This window comes from Enhydra lutris, unplaced genomic scaffold (genome assembly GCF_002288905.1).
Source record: "Enhydra lutris kenyoni isolate GAN:26980312 unplaced genomic scaffold, ASM228890v2 scaffoldscaffold1, whole genome shotgun sequence".
NCBI lineage: Eukaryota > Metazoa > Chordata > Mammalia > Carnivora > Mustelidae > Enhydra > Enhydra lutris.
Window position 1 is genome coordinate 96,234,603 of NW_019154085.1, and position 26,308 is coordinate 96,260,910.

Sequence of the window (26,308 nt, forward strand, 5' to 3'; positions counted from 1 at the left end):
GATAAAACTCATTCAAATCAATTAGACAATAAAAAGCATTAACACTTAATTTAGAAGTTTCAAAGATCACTTACCTCTTACTAACTGGGTACATTTCACCACATCTGTGTGTGGATGTTCAATGGTGATCTCAAAACCTGAAATGAAAAGCACTTTTTTCCCAATCACTTACCACACTACAATACTTGCCTGAGAAATGCCATTCATCAGCACAACCATAAATGTATAATATATTGTTCATTTTTAAAAAGATCCAAAGACAAAGTTATTTTTATCACTAACATGCTCATTACACACCTTCAATGACAAGAAATAATTTCTTCTAAAACCAATGTTCCACTTACTGAAAACTGGTTAACAAAGCTATTTGCAGATTGGGGTGGTATTTATTAAAAATTCTGAATTATGATTAGCTTGAGATTACCCTCACATTAAAAACAAACTAAAATTACAGAAAATACAACTATAAAGCAAAGACTTCAACTACATAACGTATTTTTAAAAATGTATTACAACTCTTTCAGAAGATGTAAAGAGTACTTTTCATAAATATAATCCCTGGGCCATAGTGGGAGAAAAATCTTTTAAATGATTTAGAGTCCTCTTATTTTCTTAGTATGCCTTAGATGAAAGGGTTTCAACCAGTTAGCTTATAATCACATTTCATTTATGTACATACATTTATGTATGTACATACATATCAATTACATACATTTATGATAAAGTTACTAAGACAAGTGAAACTTGTAGCCTCAAGATTCTTTATTTTTTTTTTTTAAAGATTTAATTTATTTATTTGACAGAGAGAGATCACAAGTAGGCAGAGAGGCAGGCAGAGAGAGAGGAGGAAGCAGGCTCCCTGCTGAGCAGAGAGCCCAGATGTGGGGCTCGATCTCCTGACCTGAGCTGAAGGCAGAGGCTTTAACCCACTGAGCCACCCAGGCGCCCCTCAAGATTCTTTAAATCAGGTTCTAAAACCAAAGATAAAATGCTGAAAGAGCTTTCCATGTCTAAATAACCCTTAGGGAGGGGAGGGTTTTTCCTTTTTTTAAAAAGTGGAGGTCACATTAGTGTCTTCAGGAGCAGTAAACAAATAACATTCTGACAAACAGGTAATCCAGATTTTTAAAACTGTTGTGTGATCTATTTATATTTCTACTGTAATTAAACCCACAAAATCATACTTTAATCAAAGCCATAGAAGTGTATCTTATAAATTCTAACTTAAAATAATTCCCCTTAAAATAATTTTCCTTTTAACCTTTATTACACAAACTTCCCCTTAATATAGTTTTTCTTTTAACCTTCATTACACAAATCTTTGTAAATTTCATATTTCTATAATCTCATATAATAAAGCAGTAACATGCTAAATTATTGGATTTGGAGATAAGATTTTCACTTTATTTTTGTATCTTTTTATGCTATAGAAGTATCAAACAAGTTCCATCTATTTTAAACAAGCTACTTTTCTTAAAAAAAAAAAAAAAAAAAAAAAAGTCTGTCATGACAGGGGGCTATGATTATTAAACTTCTTTTAGTTTGGGAATGGAGTAATAAATAACTACCATAATGAATAATAGCGACTTCCGACACACATACTATGTGGTACATGTTTTTTATACACTCTCTCTCATCTTCAAATTCACAATGTTAAGGCAGACATTATGACTCTACCCTGCGTATATAGAATGGAGGTATGAAAGGTAAAACGACTTTGCCCAAGCTTAAAAAGCAAGTCAAAGGCATATGGATTTTAAACCAAGAGCTCCATAAAGCCTGTGTTATTCCCATAATACACTGCCAAGTTCTTCCAGAAGTAATACATGACTTCACACAAGACAAACCATGTTAAGTCTCAATTTCCTCAACAATATAGTGAAAGATTTGAATAAATAATCTTTAGAGATCACTTAAATTGGGGCGCCTGGGTGGCTCAGTGGGTTAAAGCCTCTGCCTTCGGCTCAGGTCATGGTCCCAGTGTCCTGGGATCGAGCCCCACATTGGGCTCTCTGCTCAGCAGGGAACCTGCCTCCTCCTCTCTCTCTCTACTTGTGATCTCTATCTGTCAAATAAATAAATAAAATCTATTAAAAAAAAAAAAAGAGATCACTTAAATTGCAAAAAACTTGCAATGTAATTTTCAGAAAAGGATGATCAATGTTTAAATAACTACTATGTCACATTAAAAATGTGATAAATTCATTAAATACTGACTGTAGTCAGAGTATTTGTTTTTTTTAAAATATATTTTATTTATTTATTTGACACAGAGAGAGATCACAAGTTGGCAGAGAGGCAGGCAGAGAGAGAAGGGGAAGCAGGCTCCCCGCTGAGCAGAGAGCCTGATGCGGGGCTCGATCCCAGGTCCCCAAGATCATGACCTGAGCTGAAGGCAGAGGCTTAACCCACTGAGCCACCCAGGCGCCCCTATAGTCAGAGTATTTGTACATGTTACAATCACATGCAGCCTTTCACAATGAAAACTATGTTTACTGTTCAATTAATGGTAAATGAAATTTTTAAAAAATGGTTTCTTTATAACCAGGTAATACTATTCTGGCCCCGAACCTTGTTTTAAAACGAAACTTTATTCAGTCGTAAAATTATTCCATTTTTAGGACACCACACTGAAGAACACACACAAAAATAATATTACATACCTAGGGTTTGTAGCATTATGGTTTCAAGTAAAACCAGTTCTTGAGTCTGTTGAAGGTAAGCCTGCCAGGTAAAAATAATAACATTAAAATGCTTAAGATAAACACTACCAGATCATGGGACCGTTAAATCTCATGAAAATTAACAGATACATTAAATCAGAGTAGTTTAGAAACACCAAGGAAATAATTTGAGGGTGACAGAGAAATCCCATTTTCTACAACCAATCTAAACTTATTCACCTCTAATACAGAATATGTAAACAAGGTAAAAAAACAACAAGTTAAAAAACCCCTAAAAAGACAACAATAATACGAAAGGAGGTAGAGCTTAAATGAAAACAACAAACCCTCCAGTCTATACTATAAAACTTCATGTAGGCACTGTGCTTCAAGACACATTAAGACAGGAAGCACTAACTCAAGTAAGAACATCAAATCCAAACCTGCCTGTAAAGAAAAAAACATACCAATTCACTCTAAGATATTTTGTGTGGTAATTCCTTGATGGTCAGAGTAAGTCAATGAGTTATTTTTTTTGAACTTCCTCTCCTCAAAAAAGACAAAATAAAATCAAAGCAAACCCTCAAATCTCTAGGTTAAAAGAAAACATTTTAGATATAAAATACCAAAAGAATGTATCACACACCCATGGGGAAATAGAGGGTCTTCTCTTTTACTTCAACAAATCATTCCCCTATTGTAATTACTCTGGGAATAGAGAGTATAAAAAATTTCTACCATTATCAAATTTCTTAAATTATGAGAACTGAGTAAGGTATAAAAAACAACACATCATAAATATTCATGTAAGGTCGTGTGGCTAAACTCAGAGTGAAAAGCACCTTTATTTATGTCCCATTTTGAAAAGGTCACCAAGATGATTTTTTAAAACACAGATTTCTATTATTTGAACAATACCCTAAGTATTCACCAAAATTAACTCTGAATCTGTAAAGTTAATAGAAATTACAAGAACAATCTCTGAATAATCACACATTCTTTATTATTGAATGGTAACATTAGTATCTCACTCCCTTAAAGCCAACATTTACGGTAAAACTTGTCATTAATAAACTCAGATATACTTTAAAAAATCAGATATACTTAATCTGGACTTTAAGATTAACTAAATGAAAGTAAACTAATATAATCTGGCAGTCATTCAGTAGTTACAAAGTTTCTGATAGAGGAACTCACCTATAATACAAGAGCTGGGAAAGTGAATTTAAAGGCCTAGAATTCCACCTTCTGTTTTAAGATGTCATAACATTTTAAAATGGCACTTTCAAACAAGGTCTATTAAAATGCTGATAATGAACAAGTTGCTTAGAAGTCAGCATTACTTTTGAGGAAAGTTAAAAATATGAAAAAAACCCCTTTCATGAAAGCATGGTATAACAGCATCTCTATGGATCAGTAACTATTAGTATAAATGCATTAACAAAGAAACGACTCTGTAAAATTACTATTTACTGCTCTAGAGGCAAGTCCAGAGATTTTTCTTTTTTTTTTTTTTCATTGTTGACAATTTAAGAGTTATTTATCTCTGGTCTCAAATGGACCCAAACAATGGAGGTGATATGACTTACCCTCCACATATATCATAGGTTGGCTGTGAGGATAAACAAAATGTGAAACACTTATAACCACCTTTAAATCACAGCCTTGACATGATTCAGAACAATACTGAAACTCATGTACATACATGAAATATGTTAGATCACTTGCCGGTATTACATTTCCTAAATGGTAAAAGGAATAAGCAGCAGTTGGAAGGCAACACCAACTGAATTATTATTACGTACATCACATTTAGTATCCAGCAGTGGCTCTAGGGGATGAAGACAAGCATGTGCTACTTTGATAACATGTTCAAGTTTTCGAGCCTGTTCTTCCACTTTTGCAGCCAAAAATAATGCAGTAGGTGATATTATCTGCAGAAAAGATAAAAATTTGGTGATTTAGAAGTAAAAAATTTTGGAAAAACCTATTTTCTAAGGGAGGGGCGTGCAAAGAAGGAATGTAGTATTAAAAGTATGAATTGTGAGTTGGGCTATAACAAGACTGATATAAGAGTTTTAATTAAATAGAACTCATTACCCTAGTCTATAAAACCTGCTTTACTTGTTTTGCAAATAGATTATCAAAGGGAAAAAGGAAAAAGACTTTTACTTGGGCTAACTCAAAGAAAGTTTAAATCATATTTATGCATGTAAAGGGGAAAAAAAAACCTCAAGCAAAATAATAAAGCCACAGCTTAAAAAAAAAAAAAAAAAAAAGGAAGGCAGTAAAATATACCCAGATTTTCCTTCTTTTTAGGTACAGCCACTACTTTCTACAGTTTTTTTAGATTAATCAACAATTCATTGTGTGGCTAAGAACTACATAGTATTACTTTTGGGACAGAAAAAGGATCTACAACGCAAAATGAGAAGATTCTGAATGTGGTATTATTACCTAGTATCTGTATTACTTCACTACAGCAATACTAAAAGCAGCTTTAAAAATAACAGGGAATAAATATGTAAAATAAATCAATAAAGCAGAAACACTGCCAACTGGAGATCAAGAAATAAGCAATATTTTTTGGCTTTAGTAAGTTGTATGTTCTTGGGATTGAAGTACAAGAACATAGCACTACAAAGACACTAAGAAAGAGAAACATCAATTTTGAGCAAAATTTACCCCGAAATTAGGAACAAACCAAATTAACTGCTGATTCAGAAAATAGGCACATCCAAAATTCAAATAATCTAAGATTATACAGAAGAAACTTCTCATGGGAAGATGATCTCTAAATGTCAAGATTCAGATTATTTTTTAAGAGACGAACATCTGAGTCTCCCTGTATCTTGGGGGTCATCAATCACTACATACAATCAATGCCAAAAAAGGGAGGGGAGGAGAGAAAGCATGAATCATGCTACATGACTTGGGTAGTTAACATGAGAAGAAAGTTTCTGATACAAGAAGGATGACTTTCCTCTGAGCTTTTAAAACAACTTATAAATAATGCTGAGCCATGAAATTTAACCACTGGATTTTAAATCTGAAAGGGACCTTCACTAATCCAACTGCATTTGCAGATGAATAAATGGAGTAAAAATGACTTTAAGAAATTCTCTTCCTGATGTATACATGTTTAAAACAGACCTAAAATTAAGTGCATTTGCCTCCAAACTACCAGTAATGTTACCTTAAAAGGACTGAGTAATTCAACTTGGGCTTTCAATTTATTTCCATCCTTTAGAATTAAAGTTACAAAACAAGATGTAAAAATTGAGAATGCTCAAAAAAGCAAGTTATTCTTAAGTTTTCACAGACTTAGAATAAACTGTTATCTTTATAACAGATTTAATTAAGCAACACTAAAATTAGTTAATACCAGCTAAATAGCAGTCATGCAGGCAAGACGTTTTCTGAAATGCAGAGTACAAGACAATGGAGAATCATTTCCTAGCTCAGTTATTTCTTCTACATACTGAAAATTTCCTACCCTGCTACCTACTTCTTTTGATTAATTCCTTTTCTATTTAAAGGCTTACCTCATCCTAGGGAAAATTCCTGAGTCAGAGTAAAGTGCCCTTCTTTATTCAGTAGGAAGCTGCATACCTCTATTATTTTACTTTCAACAGTGAAATATAAAATATTCTAACTTCTAGCTTATTAATTTTATCTGCTCTACTAGTCTAGAAGCAGCTTAAATATAGAGATTGAATTATTCATGGATGTTCCCATTGTCTCCCATTGTGCAGCTGCTGTTCAATATATTTGCCAAATGAATGATATGTGGATAATCCACATATAATTGTAAAGGCACCGATGTTAAATTCCAAGTATTCCCAATCCCACAGTAAAAATCTAAGAGCCAATACCACGGGGTAAGAAATGCAGCAAACTATAAAGATACTCTCAGTTTCCCATGGTCTGTCACTTTTTACCTAAGTCATGTCTAAGAGGGGAATGGCTAAGCCAGCCATCACATGCCAGAACTATTTACCAAAGAGTGAAGCAATACAGACACAAGTCCAATGTCAAATTAGACTGAACTTAATACATAAACTTCCTTCCTAACTGCCAGATGATCCAGGATTTCTCTTACTCGCCTAAAAGGTACCTCTAAAGTCTTCAATGAGTTCTTCTTGGTAAAATCTCTTAGGATTCCCAGTCACCGCTTCATTCTCTTCAGACTTCTTGTAAGCCTCAATATCAAGAAGTACTTTCAAACCACACAGCTTTTCTCCTTACAAGATAGTCTCAATGGAAACAAAGTATGTGTACTAGAGAACGGTTCTAAAATTCTACAAATAATTAAAAAAATTAAATGTTCAGAGAGCTAATCAATGATCTTCAGGGTAGATTCCTGGTTTATTTACCCACACTCCTCACAGAAGTCTTTCTGTTCCCTCTAAATAGGGCTCAATTCTCATCCTCCTTCCAGTGCAACACTAATACCCAACACTCTTCCAAAGTTCCTGGTGAAATCCACTAACTCCATTCACATTTCCTCCTCTACAGCCTGCAAACATTTTACTCCATCAGGGCTGTAAAAACAAAACAAAACAAAACACCTTTTTAGATAATACTTTGTGAATATCCATGTGAGGCTTTAATTTTAAGGATGACTAAAGAAGGTAATCAAGTTAGGTACTTATGTTTTTGTTTTTTTTATAGAAGGCTGATTCGTTGTGTGGCTTACTGAAAGGAGAAGAATTCCAAAAGTTTTAAGTAATGGCTATATTATTATTGGTCTGTGGCTTTTAAAGGTGAGCATACTTTTGAAGGCAATAAACATTAATGCACGTAACCTTGGTTCAAAGTCAAAGAATTCACACTAATATTGGAGTAGATACTCGGTTTGAGTGAGCAAAAAACTATGAACTGAGATTTTAGTTCACTGGCGATAGGGACCATGCACTATCCACCTTTGTGTTCCATTATCTAATAAAGCTTCTCGAATTACTATTAACTACAGGAAATAAAAACTGATTTTTAAATAGTGTCCAGAGTTTGTGAGCCTAGAAGATGTATAACTATTTCAAAGGGATATTACATTCTCAAAACAAGACAAATTTCTACAGAAATATACCATACAAATCATGGAGAGGGGGAGGTAGAGGTGATGAAGCCAGCTGTAGCACAGTAGTCAGGCTGCCTCAGTGGAATCCTGGCTCTGTTATCTGACTAGCCTAGGCAAATTACTTATTCTTTGTGGCTCAGTTTCCGCATCTGTAAAATGGGAGAAATAGTATCTGCTTACAAAACTGTGGTGAGGATTCATTGAATCAATATATGTAAAGCACTCAGTATAGTGCCCCAGAGTAACAGGACTCAAATATCATTATTATGTTGTAAGTTAAACAACTGTGTATTGCTACTGCTGATCTTAAAAAGGATTTTGTATGCTTTTAAAAATCCCCTTCTTTCTTGCTCCTCTTCTTCCTTTCTTTCACAGTTAAACCGTTAAACTGAATTCTTTAAAGGTTCCATGGTAGCCCTAACTAAGCAGATTCAGACACACTAAAATGATGACACATATTTCTTCAGTCACTGCAATACACCAGTATTTCTTTTGTCCCTTCTCCCTCCAGTTGTTTTCAGCCCCTTCTCTTTTTCTAATCCTTTATATGTTTCCATTCCTACCTCCTGATCTGACTCCCTTCCTTCTCCATCTTTTCTCCTCCTGCCCATTCCTAGCCCCTGTCTCCCCTTTCTGCTCAAGATGCCCTCACTGCTGACATTCTTCACTCTCCACTGCTGGCTTCAACCTCGATATTTGGAGGTAAGGTCAGTCTGAATTAACAAAAGCCTGGGTAATTTCTAAATCACTGATGATGGCTGTGTGCCAGTCAGTTTCAAATGAATCATTCTGGTCTTTACTCTTTTAGTAATTAATTTTGTGCATACACCTTGTGTGTACATCTGTATTTAAGAACTAGCTACAACTGTTTTATTACTCTTCAACTTAAAATTTCCTAATCCAAAAGACTCCCTAACAGAAGCAAAGAAAATGCCTTTTTTTTTTTTTTTTTTTTTTTGCTAATATGTCATCAGTAGGCTTGTTCTAATCTCTTCTTATGTTTCATCTTTAGGCCCTACAAGCTGGTGAAGCCACTTCTGCCCTGTTCCTCAACTGCTCCCAAACTACCCCCTCCACCAAGACTAGGATAACTATTTTCCTGTGCCTTCAGGAAGCTTCATTAATGGGGCACCTGGGTGGATCAGTCGTTAAGCATCTGGCCTTCAGCTCAGGTCATAATCCTGGGGTCCTGGGATCAAGCCCTGCATTCAGCTCCCTGCTCAGCTAGAAGTCTGCTTCTCCCTCTCCAACTCCTCTGGCTTGTGTTCCCTCTCTCACTGTCTCTCTCTGTCAAATATATAAATAAAAAAATCTTAAAAAAAAAAAAAAAGGCTTCATTAATGAATACACAGTTCTAGGTATCACAGCTCAGAATTGGGAAACGACACATCTGAGGCTATAGTTAAAGAAAAATGGTAATGGTACAACTTTATAAGACTCCCAGAAAGGTCTTAGAATAGGAAAAAGGAAGTAGAAACTTAGATGTAATAAGGGGGTAACAGCTCTCAACAAAGAAGAAAACAGATTAAGTCAAAATGTTGATTTGTTCAAAACAAAGATCACTAAGCTTTACCAATTAGATCAAAATTCCAGTACAAATTTAAGTGGTTCATATCCTTAATTTTGATGCACTGAAAAGACTGACATCACAGGATTAGAGAAAATGTCATTAACTCAGTCTGGTATTTTAGTTGTTTTTCTACCCATATAATTATGCATGAGTGTAATACTGTCAACATAACAAAATTTATACTGAGAAATAAAAAAATCTTCAGGTTGGATGTTATTTGGGATTTCTAATTACATCTAAAAGAGAGCTGATCTAAAAAAGACTAACTAGTATTCAGTATTGCTGAAAAGCAGTAATAATTAAGAGAATAGGCCCTGATATCCATAGAGTAAATATATGATATTTAAAAGAATTTAAATGCTTAACGTAACTTGGCATTTAAAAATTTATTTATGGAGCCTATGTTACCATTACGACTCTGTTACAAAAACAAAAAATTTTCAACTTACAAAGTACATGGAGTATTTCATAGCTAAGTCTCTACTCTCCCTTAGACACCCAGCTCCTACCAGCCAACAATAAATAGTCATAGATTATTGGTAAACAAGTTGCACAGGTATTAAAATATTTCACATAAATCTTTAGAACTCCACTTTCCTTCAAATGGCTAAACAAATAAGAACTAATATTACTGAAGACTTAATACTGTGGATAGTATTCCCTATACTGATCTACAGATTCACACATTCCTTGTCAGAATCTCAGCTTCTCTGCAGAAATTGACCAGCTGATCCTAGAATTCCTAAGGAAATGCAAGGGACCCAGAACAGCAAAAACAATCTTGAAAATGAAGAACAAAGTCAGAAGACTCATACTTCCTGAGTTCAAAACTTACTACAAAGCTAGAATAATTAAGACCATGTGATAACAGTATAAGGAAAGACACAGAGATCATAGAATAGTTTCCAGAAATAAACATTTAATACAATGGGGAAAAAAAATTAGCCTTTTCAATAAACAGTGCTGGGACAACTGTATATCCACATGCAAACAAACAAAAACAAAAAGAAGCTAGTCCCCTTCTTTACACCATAAACAAAAACTTACTAAAAATGGATCACAGACCTAGATACAGAGCTAAAAATTATAAAACTCTGAGAAGAGGAATAAATCTTCATGACCATGCATCAAGCAATGTTCTCTTTGATATGACATCAAAATGCAAGTGACAAAAGAAAAATCCTAGTGAATTAAATGCATGTATTATGGATGAAATATCAGCAAAGTGAAAAAGGTAACCCACGGAATGAAAGAAAATATTTGCAAATCCTGTATCTGGTAAGGGATTGGTATCTAGAATATATGTACAACTCTCACAATTTGATAGAGAGATGATGAAATTAAAAAAATAGGAAGGAGGATGCCTGGATGGCTCAGTGGATTAAGCATCTGACTCTTGATCTCAGGGTCATGAGTTCAGGCTCTGCCAGGCATGAAGCCTACCTTAAAAAAAAGGGGAGGGGAGGGATAAGTAGATATCTCCCCCCAAAAGATACTACAGATGGCCAATAAACACATGCAAAGATGCTCAATAACACTAATCATTACAGAAATGCAAATTGAAACCACAAAGAGATAATGCTTTTTATACTCACTAGGATGCCTGTAAGATGGGTATAATAATAACAATAATAATTTAAAAAAGACAAACAGACAGTAACAGTTACAAATGTTGGCAAAGATGTGGAGAAATTGGAATCCTTAACACATTGCTTGTGGGAAGGTAAAATGGTATGGCTACTTTGCAAAAGTGTGGCAATTTCTTAAAAATCGTTTTTAAAAAGCTTTCTGAGAGGGGAAAGGAAAAGAATAAATGAAACAAGATGGGATCGGGAGGGAGACAAACCATAAAAACTCTTAATCTCACAAAACAAACTGAGGGTTGCAGGGGGTGGGGGGGTTGGGAGGGTGGGGTGGGGGGGTGGTGGTGTTAGGGAGAAGGTGGTGGGATTATGGACATTGGGGAGGGTATGTGCTGTGGTGAGGGCTGTTAAGTGTGTAAACCTGGTGATTTGCAAACCTGTACCCCTGGGGCTAATAATACATTATATGTTTATTAAAAAAATAAAAAAAATTTAGAAAAAGTAAAAAAAAATAATTGGAACAGATGTTTAGGTCTACATAAAGTGAACTGTACTGTTAATTCAAGTAGGTACTCCTGTTAGTCACTCTAAACAGCAATCACTGAGCTAGAGCAATACAAACTAAAACTTCTATTTAACAATGTGGGGAGTGTGTAAAAATTTGATTATCTTCTCTGAATCAATGCATCATTTAAAAACTTTCCCCAAATCCTCAGAATTTCCTTTCTCTGCTGAAAGCTAATTTTTTTTCCCTAAGCATGAAACTATTATAGTTTTCATGATCTCAAGATTTTTGACCAGAAAAGAATCATTATCATTACTTTTTCAACTTCTGAATGAGCCCTCTATTTAAAATTAGCTTGAATGTGCAAACTTCTCTATAGAACAAATTACTACGGTGAGATCCAACAGTAATCTTGTTGACAGATACAAATGTCTATACTTTTCATTAGTTAACTGGTATTACTTTTTAAGAGTTTATAGCCCAAACCAGCACCATCAAATAGAAATGTAATGTGAGCCACAAGTGTAATTTTCCTAGCAGCCATGTTAAAATAGTAAAGAAATGTTAAATTAATTCACTTCTAGTTAGTGGCTACATTATTAGTACAGGTTTAAACCCACAATTGGCATTCTAAAGAAAAAATACATTAAAACGATATGAAACAGACTGAAATGTATTAAATGTCCACTGGCATCTCAAAATAGCTCAAACTGATTACTTTTCCTAGTTATTCCCAGAGCAGAAAGACAAATTTTTTTTCTTTCTCTCACTAGAATGTAAATCCCTTAGGAAAAACACTATTTCTTATTTAAAAAAAAAAAAAAAAAAAAAATCACGCCTACTTTGCACACTGCTTGTCACATAACATGCACTCTATGTGGACTAACTACTGTCATATAAACATATAGCATCACGTAACAAAGTACAAACCATTAAAGCTGTAATATTTAAAAATTCCAGTGCTGAACAAGTAGGTGAACTTCTACAATCATTTGTTTCTTTTTCTGTATCAGACTCAAATAACTTTAAAAAACCTTCATTTTACATGTTTTTCTGTAAATATGATATCAGGACTACTTACTAAATAACTTTACATCTACAACAGTAACTTAGTTAAGAATAAAATTTTAGATTTCCATCATCTCCCCCCATTGTAAAGTATGTAACAATCTGATTTTCCCTTAAAAAAATTATTTTACCCAATCTTATGCACTAAAAACATCTTCAGAATTTCTGTTCCAACTGCCTTCAAAGTCAACTTATAAAGTACACAGTCTTTAGAGAGACCTTTGTGTGTCTTGGGTAATAAAAATACTTGACACACATTTGTTAATGTAAAAATCTGCTCTATTCTATACATCAGTTAGTTTAGAAATGCTACATTACCAAACTGTATAAAATGCTTTCTTATTTGAGACAAATGAGCTAAAGCTACCATAAGAACATGAACTATCAGGACTAACAGACACATTAAGTGTGTGTATGTGTGTATACGCGTGTGTGCGCATGTAAAAATGATTTGATTTGAACCTTTTACCATCACCTAATTTTTGGGGGAGAAAAAAAGAGCTGCTTCACAAAGACTTTATAAAGACTTGTATAGTACACTACCCAATACACTACATCAGTCAACAACCCTGTAATTAGGCAGGCAGAGTTCCATGTTTCAAAATAACATTGAAGTTTTGTGGGAGAACATTCTAGAGTTCTTTTCAGAATTAATTTGCAAAAAAATCAGTCAATAATATCACATACGCTTTTTATGTCTATTGATAAACTATTCCAGATGGATCATAATGTTTCTTCTTTAACAGAAAGAAGTTCAAGTGACTTAATTATTCCTAAAAAAATTACCCTTTTCTCCTTAGACATTCTTAAATCTATTAAGGGACCTATTAAACTATTAAAGTTGTTCCCTGAACAATGTAGGTGTTAGCAGTGCCACCCCCTTACACACACAATACACATGTAACTCTGACTCTCCCAAAACTCTATAAGTAACCTACTATTAACTGCAAGCCTTATAGATTATCAATTAACACATTTTGTATGTTATATGTATTATATACCATATTTTCCCAATACCTCATTTTTCTCAAATTTTCAGTTTTTCTAGGCTATATGGTTTGTCATTGAGTTTTTTCGAAATTATTGCAAATCTCTAAAAAATTTCCTAATATATTTACTGAAAAAAATCTGTATTAAGTGGACCTACAGAGTTCAAACCTAAGGGTCAACAGTACATTTAGATGATAGTCTATTCCCTTGTTTGGAAATTAGCGTATCATCTCTTAAAGTGACTGACAATTACCTTTTAAGAAGGTAATTGAAGAATTGCCTTGAAGAATTCTGAGAAGATAGGGGCAGAGGTGGTAACCAAATCCCCACAGAAAAGCAGAGTAACAAGAGAACAAAAGCAAAACTCCACGGATATTTATAACCAAACTACCTGGCAAGGCATTCCTAGGAAATTCCAAAATACAAATGGATAAAGGACAAAACTGGCAAATATGTAGCCATAATTCCTACCCAGTATCAGCATCTACGCATAATCCCTACCCAGTAAGAGCATCTATGCAACAAGAAGCAAAGCAAAGTAATGGGCCATTTGCTGGGCTTGATAAAAGAACCTCAAAATAGCCCACGGACATTTACTGGAAATCACGGTGGACCAATCAGAGAACAGCAGCTGAACTGGAGAGGAATTCTGTCAAGTTCAATTAAGTGGATATATGTCAGAGGCCTAGAGAAAGGCTTAAAGGGTTAAAGCTAACTTCTTACGTACTATTCAAACAGATCTCCCAAGGCTCTTTTCCAGGACTCCACACTGGAAAGAACTTTTGAGATCCAAAGCAGAACTGGCAGGACAGGGAGAAGGTAAACAGAAAATTAAAACGAGGGAGGGGAACATAGCCAGGGAACCTCAGAAAATAAATTGTTATATTTTTGTATATGTAAATGAAAAGTATTTAGGCCATATTAAGATACTGTAAGAAAAAACCAGAAGAGTTAACCCTAAGCAACAAAAATCACAGTAGAAAGTACTGCTCAAAAAAACAAAAGACAAAAAACAACAAACGGTACTGGGAAAACTGGATATACACATGCAAAACAATGAAATTAAGCCCTCACATCACACCACACACAAAAATTAACTCACAATGGGTCAGTGACCTAAATATAAGAACTAAACCTGTAAAACTCTTAGTAGAAAATAAGAAAAGCTCCATGAAAGGTTGGGCAATGATTTCTTAAAAATGACACCAAAAGCATAAGCAACACAAGAAAAAACAGGTAAACTGGGTTCATCAAAATAAAAAACTTTTGTTCATCAAAAAAGTGAACGAGCTTACAGAATGAAAAAAAAATTTGCAAATCATGTATCTGGTAAGAGAATAATATCCAGGGTATATAAGGAACTCCTATAATTTAAGAAAAAAATCCAATTAAAAAAATGGATGAGGGCGCCTGGGTGGCTCAGTGGGTTGGGCCGCTGCCTTCGGCTCAGGTCATGATCTCAGGGTCCTGGGATCGAGTCCCGCGTCGGGCTCTCTGCTCAGCAGGGAGCCTGCTTCCCTCTCTCTCTCTCTCTGCCTGCCTCTCTGTCTACTTGTGATCTCTCTCTGTCAAATAAAAAAAAAAAATCTTAAAAAAAAAAAAAAAAAAAAAAGGATGAAAGACTAGTTAGACATTTCTCCAAAGAAAATACACAAATGGCCGGTAACCACATGAAGAAATGCTAAACACCAGTAGCCACCAGAGAAATGCAAACTAAAACTACAACGAGATACCCACTTCACATTCATTAGGATGGTTATTATCAGAAAATCAGAAAAGAGCTCATGCTGGTGAGGACATGGAGAACTTGGAACCCTTATTCATTGTTAATGGGAATTTAAGACAGTGCTATTGCTGTGGAAAACATGGCAGTTTCTCAAAAATTAAATATGGACTCACAATGTGATCTAGTAATTTCACTTCTGGGTATAGGCTCAAAAGAGTTGAAAGCAAGGACCTAAGTAGATTTTTATAAACCCACATTCACAGCATTATTCACAATAACCAAAAGGTAAAAGGAATCCAACCGTGGTTCATTCATGCAAAGGAGTAACATTCAGCCCTAAAAAGGAAGAAAATTCTGACACATGCCACAACATGGATGAATCCTGAAAGCACTATGCTAAGTGAAATAAAACACACACAAAAAAGGACAAATATTGTATGACTCCACTTATATGAGGTAAACAATAGTGAAATTCATAGACTAAATAGAAAGGTGGTTTTCAGGGTCTGCGGGAAGGGGAGAATGTGGAGTTTGCTCAATGAGCAGAATTTCCATTTGAAAAGATAAAAAAAAGTACTAGAACTGGATAGTGGTGATGTTTGCTCAACAATGTCACTGAACTGTACTCTTAAAAATGGTTAAAATGGGGACGCCTGGGTGGCTCAGTGGGTTAAAGCCTCTGCCTTCGGCTCGGGTCATGATCCCAGGGTCCTGGGATTGAGCCCCACATCGGGCTCTCTGCTCAGCAGGGAGCCTGCTTTCTCCTCTCTCTCTCTGCCTGCCTCTCTGCCTAGTTGTGATCTCTGTCTGTCAAATAAACAAATAAAATCTTTAAAAAAAAAATGGTTAAAATGACCTTTAAAAAGAAAAAAAGAGACACCTGGGTGGCTCAGTCCGTTAAGCACCTGCCTCTGGCTCAGGTCATGATCCCAGAGTCCTGGGATCAAGTCCCACATCAGGCTCCTTGCTCAGCAGGGAACCTGCTTCTCCCTCTGCCTGCTACCCGCCCTGCTTGCTCAGTCTCTCTTTCTCTCTCTGACAAATAAATAAAACCTTTAGGGGCGCCTGGGTGACTCAGATGGTTAAGCATTTGCCTTTGGCTCAGGTCATGATCCCAGAGTCCTGGGACTGAGCCCCGCAATGGGTTTCTGCTTGGTGGGAAGCCTGCTTCTCCCTCTCCTTCTTATTGCTCCCGTTGCTTGTGCTCTCTCGCTCTCTCTGTTAAATAAATAAAATCTTAAAAAAAAAAAAAACTTAAAAAAATGGTTAAAATGATAAATTTCATTCTATGTATATTTTATCACAACAAAAACCCAGAAAAATTAAAAGAGTAACACACCTCCAAACTAACAGACACTAAGGATTCAAAACACAAAACATAAGTAAAAAAGACGGGCAACCCTCTCATGTCTCCTCCCTCTTTGATAGCTTTGTACTATCAATAAATTTTGCTTCAATATCACTCAATAAACCTTGTTCCGCTGCCCACACACACAAAAAAAAAGATAATGAAGTCACACACTGAAAGATCCCTTGAGTATATAAACCGAGAACAACCAACATCAAGATAATCCATAGTAAAATTACTGGATTACAAAGGAAAAAAAAAGTCCTACAGCCATAAGAAAACTAGATCATCACCAGTAGTAGTGCTTTATGCCAGGAAAAAAAGGTGTTACATATTTAAGATATCTCAGAAAAGAAAGCATGAGTCAAGAATTTTATACACAGCAAAACTGACCTTGAATATAAATATCACAGATGAACTATTATCGATATGCAAAGATTCAGAGAATTTTGTTTCCATGATGTTCGAGAGAACTTCAAACAATCAAAATGATTACAGAGACATCAACAAAAGCTGGCAGTGAACAAAAAATAGTTACTTGTAGAACTAAGATTAAATAAGGATTAAAAGGGAGAGTTTTGTTAATGGCTATTTAAGCTAATGTAGTAGCCATTAACAGGACTTTAAACACCAGGGCTGAGAGGGAAAGCAAACAAAAACATTTTATTGTTCTCAGTAATTATACTGGTGGTGATAGTACTGCTATTCCAACACTTATTTGTGTAATGTGAGGTTAAATTAATGAGTGATGATGGGATAAATTCTTTAATTCTACATTAAAAAAAAATATATTTATTTACTTGACAGAGCACAAGCGGGGGGAGTGGCAGGCAGGGGGCGTTGGGAGAAGCAGCTCCACTCCAGGCTGAGAGAGAGCCTGAAGTGGGGCCAGGACCCGGGGATCATGACATAGGCCAAAGGCAGACAGTTAGCCAACTGAGCCATTCAGGTGCCCACTAATCCCACATTCTTAAGAACTATTTGGTGTGGAAGGTCATAGAAATATACCACAAAGAGAGGTTAAGTAAAAAATGCTGCTATCTTGAATTAGCAAAACTCCTGAGGTATTTAAAATATACATTTAAAAGAAATACCTATTAAAAAAATCTGGTTAATATATTTCATATATTTAATGTGTAAATGAATAATAAACACTTAATATACCAATCTGCATAATAAATGTGTATTTATGGTACTATATATTTCCTCTCTCTGTTCATTGTAGATCCCTAGAAACAAGACAAATACAGCAATGAGTATCCCTAGTGTCCAGCTCACTTCCTACTAAAACAAAGGAGGATTACTTAAAGAAATGGCGATTCCAGCTGTGGGAAAGAAAATGTACAAGATAAGCCTGGAATACCTTGCTGTAACAGATAGTGAGGAAGCTATACAAGATTACTGGGGTATAGAGTTACCATATGGTCTAGCAATTCAACTTCTGCACCTGAGAGAAATCAAAGCATATGTCCACCCAGAAACTTATACATAAATGTTCACAGGAGCAGTATAATAGCCAAAAAGTGGAAACAACTCAAATGTCCATCAACTGATAAATGGATATATAAAATGGAGTACAATGATAGTCTGCAAGAAAACTAAGTGAAGCTTACACTTCACTTACAAGCTACAATAAGCTTATAAGCTACAATACAGATAAATTTAAAAACATTATGCAGTAAGGGAAAAAGGCCAGTCAGAAAATACCACGTATTGAATGTTTCCACTTATAGGAAAAGTCCAGAATAGGGTGGGGGAAGAATGTAAAGAGATGGCCAACTGGTGTAGGGTTTCTTCTTGGGGTAACGAAAATTTCTAAAATTAACATACAACTTTGTGAATACACTTAAAAAACTCCACTAAACTACACTTTCAACTGATGAAACATACAGTATATGAATTACATTTCAACAAAAGTAGTACATGTAGGGTAAGAATCATATATTTACCCTGCTTTTTCTTTAAGAACTACACAACTGGGAGTCTAAGTAGTAGATCAATCACAGCATTTCATTACAAAAATATTCCAATTACTAATGAAATGAGAGTATCACAATGAACGAAAGGATCTAGATATTGAGTATCAATCAAAAGCTGCTAACACAGAGATAAAAAGACATCAAATGGCTCCTAATTAGGCATCTCAACACCTGTAGTCTTACTAAACTTACTCATCTAACCTGAGTTTGATGAAATTTCTATATCTACCTGGCAATTTGCAGGGACTTCAAGAACAAAAGAACATAATAAACTGCACCATGAGTATACAATCAGCAAAATCCAGACTCTACAGGTCTATTGCCTTAGGTTCTTCAACAGATAAAATTTAAGGGAAAGAAAGGGATGGAGGAGAAACTGTAGATTCAGAGACTCAAAAAAGCAGTCAAATTTTTAATAATGGGCAAGATGAAACTGAGGCATTTAGGAATGCAGGATTAGGTGGTAAAACTATACAAAACCGAATGATAACTGTAATAACTGATAACTATAATAATTATTTTGTGGAGGGAGGGAAGGGGTTGACATAAGGATGGGGCACATGGAAACATTTCCAGGATAGTTAGCAAAGTTCTCTTTCTTGAGTGGTGGTTACAAGGCTGTTGGCCTTACTGTAATTCACTAAGCTATACATGGTTGGTGGTTTTATGTTTGTGTTGTATTTTACAGTAAACAAACAAATAAACCCTGGGGCACCTGGGTGACTCAGTTGGTTAAGCTTCTGCCTTCGGCTCAGGTCATGGTCCCAGGGTCCTGGGATCAAGCCAGGTGTCGGGCCCCCTGCTCAGTGGGGAGCCTGATTCTCCCTCTCTCTCTCCCTCTGCCGCTCCTCCTGCTTGTGCTCTCTTGTGTACTCTCACAAATAAGTAAATAAAAATCTTTATATAAAAAACCCATTTCACCTCATAAATGTACAGTTATGCTGTAGCAATAAAGGACACCAAATAGATGGAATACAATAGGATGTGAACAGGACTCAAAGAATAAGAAAGAAATTCAGAAGTCAAAGAGTGGAGTTTGGAGTTATCTTGGGAATGCTTCAAGAAGAGTTAAACTTCACCTGTCTTAAAACCTGAGAGACCATTGTTACATGAGAAGAGAATGCACCATCTGGAAAAAGAGGGATGCACAATGCGTAAATGGTAAGACTCATATATGGCTAACAGGGGACTCTGGGGCCTAATTCAAAGGGGGACTTCTAACAACTATGAAACCAAACCCAACTCAACCCTTTTTTTGGGGGGGCTAAAAAGCTATACATACATAAAAGCTTGAACAAGCAGAAAATATTTCTGAAAGGGCACACAAAAACTTAACAGCACATGTTCTGGGGCAGTAGGCTTACACACTCAAATTGGAGGGTGGTTTATCATATCCCCCTCTCTACCATTTTCATTTACTATGTGCCTATATTAGTTTTCAAAAATGAAATATTTAAAGCTTGTCTCTGTAGAGAGGATGTATACAGAGGAAAATGTATAAGACTTCACTCAACAGATCGTGAGAAACATGATTTGATCCATCTTATTGACAAATGGCTGCTCTATTATCTACTTTATGTGAAGTACTGGCGACACAACCATCAGTAAAACCAAAAAAGAAAGGAAACAACAAAATCCTGCCCTTACATTGTTTACCTTCTAATCTGAATGTATGTGTCGGGAAACATTTTTATACTTAACTTCATCTATGTTACTATATTTGAGAGAAATTAAGGGCTTTCACAATAAAAATATAAGCAAAACCCTTTAGCTAACCAAGTTCCCCAAAATGCTGGTTTTCTTTCAGAAAAGGCAATCATGTAGGACAATTTTATGACTGAGTATAAATATGCACAGTATAAACGAGATAAAAACTACTTCAAAAGTCTTGAATAAATTTCTACTGCAGACTATTCTTAAAAATTATAATGGCAGAATGCTGTATTATCAAAGAACAGGGACTACGGTCATTTCTGTAGATGGATACAAGAATAGCTTTCCTCATTAAGTCTTTATGGGGGGAAAAAGGAATGCAAAAAGAACATCTGCAGATTTTCAAAATGACATCTAATAGTCAAAAGTCAGGTCAACTGATAAAGATTATAAAGATTTTAAGCAAGAAGTGGTAAACAAATTTTAGCACAAGCAAAAATACAAGTTTGCTTACGTGTAGCAGCTGATCATCTAACTTAGATGTATAAAATGTAGACATGACCTAGATGATGCACTCTTAGAAGTCATTATAGTCATTCCTTAATATCATCAGTCCTGAATACTCTCCTTAATTGTGTACTCTTGGAACCTTAGCAGAAATACAGTACATTAAATGAGAACTTCAATACATTTAAATCTGGTGGATTATATATAGTTCTGAATGCTGCATCAAAAAAAGAGACAATGGAACTAAGGAAAGTTAAGAGAAGATAAAAATGGCCATGTGATCTGGAGAGGTGCTATGAGAATAGACCGTCACCACCAAAAACACTGAGAAAACAGTATGTTAAGATCTGATCTTAAGAGAATTCACTAAACGTGGAATTAATAGAAGAAACAAATGCATCATGAACTTGACTAACCAAATTAATGAACAGAGTTTCTAGAAGTTGGGTCAATATTTATTCCAAGATTGACACCGTAGAGGATATTCTCCCACAGTATGTAACTTGGAGGCACTCTTGGCGCCAGGGCTTTTATACTTTACTAGATTTATCTCGAGCTTGATGCTACAAGGTCATTCTTTAATTACTAACCCGAATTACATAAACCTCACTGCATCCAGTGAGCAAAGGGTAGACTTAACTAATTAGGTTACATATAAAAGTCATTTACTGCTGATAGTGATCCAACCCTCCAAGAGATACTGACAATAAAACTCAATGATAAAAGACAGTTTCTGGGTCACCAACACATGTTGACACTGATTTTATTCTTAAACAATAGCATTTAAAATTTAGGGGACATTTTACTTTTAAATTAGTCAATGTAGGAAAACACAATGAATCCACATAATCATTAAACATTTTAATATAACTAATGCATGGTATTTATTACAAAACTAGCTATAGTTTGTCCCTAGCATCTTCAAATTTAAACTTGTTAGGAATTTACTGAATGGTGTTCAGTTTACTTTGTGGTGAAATTCATGCTTTTTGTAGTTTACTATGACATTCCATTATAACCCTACAAGAAAAATTTTCCCAATGATGTGGGGGAGTATGAATTTAAAAGTGACTCACATTCAATTTGAGACCACCCCCTTCACCCTAAAAGAATAGGAAAAAAAAAAAAAAAGATAAAAAAGTGAGGCTGTGCAACTGATGCAAGTGCATCAATACAAATATTAAAACCACTTTTGATATAACAGCAAAGGTAAAAAAGACAACAATTAGATATGAAGGGTGCAATGCCACGTTTTCAAATAGAAATTAATATCAGATTTCAATTGCTAATAACATTTTAATGTAAAATGCTGAGTTTACCTTTGTACATATATAAGACACTAAATGGGGTAATAAAAATACTTTGGCTTTTTATTGATGATGGCATTTAAGTAAATTAGTTAAAGAATGCAAAGGACCTGGGCTTCACTAGTCAATTTAAAGTTAAAGCTGTGAATTTTGGCTATAAGCAAGATAACTGTTTTAAAGCACACCAACCAGGCCGCAGAGACAAATTATGAAAGAGGGAGGGTTCAAAAAGAAGTATAGTCTTGTGGTGAGATCATTTACTGGAAGTAGTAAAGTAACCTGTTTAAGCAAATGGGACATCTGTAGCCACATCAAGAAAATTTCCAGGACTATTTTGACTTACGATTTCTACCAGCATTTTTCAGGGCTACTTAAGGAAAGTCACATTTATATTAGTATTCATTAGTTTACCACTGCCTTTGGAGCCAATTTAAATTTCATTCTCTCAACCTAAATGTTATTGCCAAAAAGGCTTCCTCTCTCTTCCATAACACTATCACTGACCCAAGTTCTGTGCCAAAGAAATAACTAGGAAAACAGAAATAGAACAAGAATCATGTAGATTTAAAAGAGAAAGAGAAGAAAAGGAGCCTTCAGGAGACCAAAACGTCTTATGATCAGAAGAGATTAAAACACGAATCAATCTAAGCTATGAAGCTGTTCCTTCCAATCAGAAAAAAGTATTTCAAGGACCTTTTCAAAGATTGTTTTCTTAGCAAAAAGGTCTTAATGACAAACTACAAATAGCATAAAGTCTTCCACGATCCATTTTTTTTTTCTATACACACCTTTCTGAATAGCATTCTAAAAACAGCTGTGATAAAAAGAGCAAAAAAAATAGTGACAATTAAGACAGAGTTAAATATTGGGCAATTTTGTTAACAGATGCAACACAGTATGCATATTACTCTGAAAAGGACAGACACCAAACTCACACCTTTCACAAGGTAAAATAAAAATTTCAACCCAACACTATTAATTCTTCAAGATTTATAGGTTATGTTCTTTAGTACTGGAAGATAAATTTTACTTCAAAACTGATTATACATATACACACCTCTGATAATATATGTGTGAATTCAAGAAAATTTGATGTCTAAGTCACCAAAGATTTAAGTAGACAACTAATGCTGTGATAAAGAAGAACGCTGATACCTTAAGAAACTTTAATAGCAAATAAAATATTTCTGCTAACCATTTAACTCTCAAAGGGTCATTTAAAAAGAATGTCACAATTAAGCCCAGTTCTCAGTATTTCAAACACAAGGAGTCCAACACATTTAAGATGTACACCAGAGTGACTAGGCCAAATTATACTGTACATTACTATCTGAAATTATCCAAAAGTATAAAATTTAAACGAATACCGATATAATAACTGAATAAATAAACGTTTATTACTTTTTAGCTCAAAACCCTGGCAGAGCCTAACACAGTGCCCGGCAGCTTGTCATCACAAATTAAAAAACAAACCAGGAACATTTTGCATTTCAAGCAAAAACGTTTATCACGCGGTTTACTTTCACTATTAATTTACAACACTAAGTCCAAAAATAAAGTCAACGACCAACTCTTTTCTGCGTATCCATTTACCTCAAAATTTGGTTATGGTTATAGTAAAACACAATAAAATAGTACTTACATTTCTACTGAATTTGGTGAAAGAATGGTGCATATAAAACCTGTGCATATAAACAATCGCAGTGTTTATTGTAAGCTGAGAGCTGGAACGTAACATTTAGGAAATATCCGAGAAAAAAGAGTATCTAATTTACAGGAACAATTTTGATGGAAAATTCCCGATCTACGGTGTTTTTCCAGTGCTTACCGTTCACTCAAAACCAATCCCAAAACTACACACACACACACACACAAAACCTTGCAGGGTGGTGGTAGGCTCGACGCCAACAGTAATAATAAGTGCTGAGCATCCAATATTGCTATTAAGTAAGCCGGAAAGGATTTATCAATGGCTAGGACTGACTAAGCTCATCAGACAGTTGAAACGCGCGCGCGCACACCCATACAAAACCACGCCAAGAACATAAAGACCTCCAGTGAGCTCCCAAGGTACGAGACCCGCCATCAAACCAGCGAGGAGCGCGGGGAGAGGCCGCGGAGAACACTTATGCCTTTCAGCATCGGTAACCCTCCTACCATTCGACCCTTTCTCCGACTAAAAGTCGAAGTAGCCACCTCTTTTCTGCGATAATCCCTAAGATTCCCTTCGGGTCTCGGCGCCACTCCCATCCCCCGCCGCCAGACGCGCGGCCCCAAACAGATTACACAACGCTGCCTCCCAGCCCGCATTCCCGGACTCCTCTCCTCCCCTCCTTCACTGGCCGCTTGCGGCCTCCCGAGCCCGAGCCTGCCTTCCCTTACAACGCAGTCGAAGCCCAGCGAAGGCCGAGGCGGCGGCGCCACGTTCGCGGGGCAGCAGGCCCAGCAATCAGGCAACTGGACGAATAGTAAGGAGGGACAGGGCGTGAGCGGCGGAGGGCCAAGAATAGGAAAGGATACACATTGAGACGTTGTCCCATGTCCTGGATGAGGTTGGCCGCCTGCTGGCGGTATGAGAGCTCTTTATCCGCCTCCATACCGCAGCGGCGGCTTGGCGTGTTCTCCAGCTGTTCCCGAGTAAAGAACCAGCGAGAAGAACCTCCACGGCCCGACGCCATGACACTTCCTCCTGCGCCCGCTCCCTCACCCACCCCCCTCCCGTCCCGGCTCGCGGACTCCCGGCCAAGGCCGCGCGACCCCGCCCCACTCCGCTCGCCGTAGACCACGCACCGCCCCTTTTCACCCTCACCGCCACCCGTGCGCGTGCGCAGGGGCCGCCCTACTGGCTCGCCCCCGTCTTTTGCTTTCTTTTTCCTGCCCCCGGTCTCGCTCTCACGCTCGGGACCACAATGCCCCGCGCCACTTGTCATTTAGAGGCGCCCGAAGGTGGGGGTCGGCTGGGAAGGAAAAGGTCGGAGCGATGCATGCTGGGTGTAGGATTGGCGGGGCGAAGGGTTGGGCAGAAAAACTAAGGGGCTGGCCCCAGGTTGCGTGCAGAGGGAAGGCAGGCGGGCGGCTGCGTGGTGCGACCTGGGCGTGGACTTTAAAGTCGGCCAGGTTCTCGGGCCGAGTGGCTGGCGGCACTTTAAGAAGAGAAAAGCTGTCCCGTGTCGCACGCGCATGGCTCAGCCCCCATTTTCTGTCAGTTTTAATCCACGCAGTCTTGTTGGCTTTCTTAGGAGTTGTCCGCGACGAAAGACTGTGTCTGCTGGCGGCTCTAGGAAGGAAGGACGCGTCTTGAGGAGTGCAGGAGAAACAGCATTCCACGTTTGTGGTGGATTTGAATGCTTCCCCCGCCCCCAACGTAGTCTAGTTTGGATTCCACAGCCACTTAGGTTGTGGGGCTTATTTTTGAGATTTCTGGCCAAAGGTTATCACGTTAGAAAGGGGAGGTGAATTTTTAAAACCAAATTTTGAGGCCATATGGTTACTGTGCTTCTTTTTTTTTTTTTAAGATTTTATTTATTTATTTGACAGAGATCACAAGTAGGCACAGAGGCAGGCAGAGAGAGAGAGGAAGGGAAGCAGGCTCCCTGCTGAGCAGAGACTTGGATGCTGGGCTAGATCCCAGGACTTTGGGATCTTGACTTGAGCCAAAGGCAGAGGCTTTAACCCACTGAGCCACCCAGGAGCCCCTGGTTACTGTGTTTTTACACAAAGCTATGATTTATTTACTTATTTTTTAAAAGATTTTATTTATTTAAATATTTTATTTATTTTTAAAGATTTTATTTATTTGACAGACTGACACAGCGAGAGAGGGAACACGAACAGGGAGGGGGCGTGGGAGAGGGAGAAGCAGGCTTCCGGGGAGCGGGGAGCAGGGAGCCCAATGCGGGGCTTGATCCCGGGATCATGACCTGAGCCACCCAGGCGCCCCCAAGCTATGATTTAAAACAAGGTTAGGGAGGAACAGATAAACAAGAGGACCTGAATTTACTTTGTTTTGTTAACAGTTAAAAGTGTAAGACCGCACGTATGATTAACCCCTTCTGTCCTTGTAAGAGAGTACCGCAGAGCTCCGTTCTCGGAGTAGATAGGTCTCCGGCTCTGAGCCAGTGCCTACTGTGTGTGAATAAAATCTGCCTTTTAAAATTTTAACTATTTGGGGGCGCCTGGGTGGCTCAGCGGGTTAAAGCCTCTGCCTTCAGCTCAGGTCATGATCCTGGGGTTTTGGGATCGAGCCCCGCATCGGGCTCTCTGCTCAGCGGGGAGCCTGCTTCCTCCTCTCTCTCTGCCTGCTTCTCTGCCTACTTGTGATCTCTGTCA

The 26,308-nt window shown here is 36.8% G+C and overlaps 1 protein-coding gene across 2 annotated transcripts in view; it reads right to left on the reverse strand.

Moving 5' to 3' along the window:
• Positions 1-24,657, reverse strand: part of LOC111155538 (cyclin T2) — a 41,246-nt gene extending 16,589 nt beyond the window's left edge. For both annotated transcript variants that reach the window (XM_022515858.1, XM_022515776.1), the window contains exons 1-5: positions 24,500-24,657; positions 23,622-23,703; positions 4,469-4,597; positions 2,664-2,724; positions 75-137 (exon numbers count right to left, since the gene is read on the reverse strand). In XM_022515858.1, the coding sequence (XP_022371566.1) occupies positions 75-137; positions 2,664-2,724; positions 4,469-4,597; positions 23,622-23,703; positions 24,500-24,657 (493 nt within the window). The remainder of the gene's footprint in view (positions 1-74; positions 138-2,663; positions 2,725-4,468; positions 4,598-23,621; positions 23,704-24,499) is intronic.
• Between the last annotated feature and the right edge of the window lie 1,651 nt (positions 24,658-26,308).